Source organism: Austrofundulus limnaeus, unplaced genomic scaffold (genome assembly GCF_001266775.1).
Source record: "Austrofundulus limnaeus strain Quisiro unplaced genomic scaffold, Austrofundulus_limnaeus-1.0 Scaffold6, whole genome shotgun sequence".
NCBI lineage: Eukaryota > Metazoa > Chordata > Actinopteri > Cyprinodontiformes > Rivulidae > Austrofundulus > Austrofundulus limnaeus.
In genome coordinates this window covers 4,003,729-4,006,628 of record NW_013952408.1, presented here as the reverse complement: position 1 = coordinate 4,006,628, position 2,900 = coordinate 4,003,729, and the positions used below count along the sequence as shown (strand labels likewise).

General features: G+C 39.8%; 1 protein-coding gene across 1 annotated transcript in view; it reads right to left on the bottom strand.

Moving 5' to 3' along the window:
- The window catches only part of snorc (secondary ossification center associated regulator of chondrocyte maturation), a 7,116-nt gene extending 4,216 nt beyond the window's left edge, over window positions 1–2,900 (bottom strand). Inside the window, exon 1 of the mRNA XM_014031064.1 lies at window positions 2,592–2,900. Coding sequence (XP_013886518.1) covers window positions 2,592–2,664 — 73 coding nt within the window. The 5' untranslated portion in view covers window positions 2,665–2,900. The remainder of the gene's footprint in view (window positions 1–2,591) is intronic.

Sequence of the window (2,900 nt, the reverse complement as noted above, 5' to 3'; positions counted from 1 at the left end):
TATCATTCCCTCATCAAAAACATATCAGAGTGTTGCTTTGTCTCATTCATGCAGGTTTGAAAAATCCTTGAATCTTCGGTGGAGCTGCCTAACGCTGGTACAAAGCTCCACCTATTTGTACAAAGCTCCTCCTTGGAGCTCACTCTGCAGCCGAGCTTCCRSCCCACAGAACACCCCTCCCCAAGGCATTGTTATGAAGATGTGCTGAAGTGGGAGTGTCAGAAAYGGTAGGAGGTAGACAGAGGCCAATTTCAAGGTGTTTAGAATAGGCTATGATGCAAAGTCACATTTATTTTCAATATATACAGCTTTTTCATAACAACTGAAGGTAATATGGTTACTTGATTGTGGTATAGAATTGAATTATGAGCCTGGAAAATACCTAATTTCCCACCCCTCCACCCCTCCACGCTGATTTTAGCTTCCCTCCACCCACAGTTAACTTTAGCTTTATTATTTAGCTTTTATCATTAAAYGTAATTACCTGTATGCGTTTCTTTGACTGTAAGCAAAATATCACATGAACCACAAAACAAGTTTATTGAAAYGTTTACACATTTTCAATATCAAAAATGTTGGGAAGTGAAAAATGTAAGTAAAACGTGAATGAATCGATCTATAAATGTATCCACAATGAAACATTAAATGTATCAAATCATTAGCTAATTAGGTAAAAATAAGACACTAATATTTAAGTGTTTGCAGCAACACATCTCAAAACGTTTTGACGGGACCAGTGCACCCCCATACCATCAGAGAGGCAGGTTTTAACTGTGCTGATAACAGACTTCAGTTATCCCTTTGCTCTTTAGTACCAAGGACAAAGTGCCTGTGATTTCCAAAATAGATTTAAATTTTTTGCTTTAAGTCATTTTAAATGAGCCTTGGCCTGAGAGAAGTTTCTGATTAGCATTTGGCTTCTTTTTTTGCATGATAGAGCTTTAACTTGTATTTGTAATTTATAATTCCTGAGGGCCTGAAGATTATGTTTAAAATTTCAGTCTTGTCTTTTGTGCTCAGAGATTTTTTTAAACAGTTTTTGCTGAACAGTGAACACCTGCCCTTCCTCATTTCAATATTTAACCTTTTTAAAATGGTGCTGTTGCCAAATAAACTAATTTAACTGCAAAATGCTCCTCCAGCTGGTTCTTACTTGCACCCCTGCTACTTTTTTGTTTTCTCAATTTAAAAAGAAGTGCCATAAAATTCAAAAGTACTCTGTTTTATCCAAAACTGGTGCAATTTCTTAGTTTAAACATAAAACTTACCATGTTTTGTCATGAATAAAAATTAAGTTTTTATCGCAAATAATCGGCTTTCGTTTTTTTTWATTTACATTTTACATCGCAACTTTTTGGAATCTGGATCGTACTTCTGAATATGTGTCAGAGCTCAGTTTCTTAGTAACTGAAAATTTTTCCGCTCAAGACCATTAAGAGTAGGATACGTCTCACTGCATCTCCTGAGTCATCGTCCTCTCATACCAGCCGGACTCAAGCGTCTGAAGCTAAAAACACAGAGGGCCATTTGTTGGGGCCTTCAGGCTCCTCAGTCAGGATTTCACACCATCCAGACAGATAACAAAGCATGCAGACAAGTGGGTGTGAAAAGTCACCTTGCAGAGCACTGAAACCACAAGCAATACGCTGGCAGCGCTGCCTGCACCCTGACTTCACCGTATTTACTRTAAATACCAACACTCAGGGGCTGAAATGTACAAAACTCTGCCTCAATTATAATTTTAATAGTTTTTGTTTTTAAATAAATAACAAATCATCAGCTACTTTAAAAAACAGCGAGTATTTCTCACATTCTGTTGCTTAAAATTCTTCTGTTTCCTCGTGTTGCTTCTTGTCACTGTGGTCGCTACTTGACAACATCCCATAATATTCATGACTCTCAAAACTGTGTTTGCAGAGGAGAAAACCAACGGTTCAATTAACTGAGCCTTGAATTTCAAAACTCCTCGTTCTCAGTCGTTTTTATTCCCTCCAGGACAGAGAGGACCCGGTGTTCTCCTGACCTTTCAGAGCCCCCAAAGCTGCTCTGCGGACCTTCTCAACACAGAAATAAAATTAAAAACAAGCTTTGATGTCCTCATCTGACAGTTTTCTCTTGCTGAGGGCAGTTCAAYGCAAACCCATTAAAGGAGAAAAATAAACTAAAACAAAAAAAATCTAAAACCTCAGTTCTCCACTGAATCACTTCAGCTCAGGTTGAGAGGGACGTTTTCGTTTTTAGCTCGGTGTGAACTTCATGAAAGCAACTGAGTCATCCTGACAGTGAAAGAGGCGCTTTCACAGCTTCAACAACTGCATCCTTTACATCAAACACACACACACACACACACACACTGATTCAGGCCTGAGATTTTGAAAAAAAAAAATGAAACAAAGATGACAAAAAATTCACTTTTAACTTCATATAGCAGTGAAAAACATATACTTTACTAAAATATGTTGAAATCTTGAGAACAAAACTCTGAAAGGATGAAAAACCGTCACATAAAAATTATTATTTTTTTCATTTATGAAGTCTTTTCTGCAGGAGGAGCAGAAAAAACGCTGCACGTGTCACCTGGTCAGGTTTACCTGTCTGCACAAAGACGACCAGGAGGCCGAGGAGCAGCAACAGGACGACTCTGCAGAAGCTGCTGGGCACCATGGTGGTCGAGAAGGATGAGGGTCTCCAGAGGTCTTCCTCGAGCAGCGACTTCTAACGAGCAGCTGACCCTGGGAAAAAGGAGCGGGAGAAAGGTGAGGCGGCCGTGGGGTGAGGAGGGGAAGGGGGCTGGACGAGATGTGGACAGGACAGTGTGCAGTTTGTTGGGGGGGAAAAAAATCCAACCCTGAACTGGTCACATAGCTGAGTGTGTGTGTGTGTGTGTGTGTGTGTGTGTG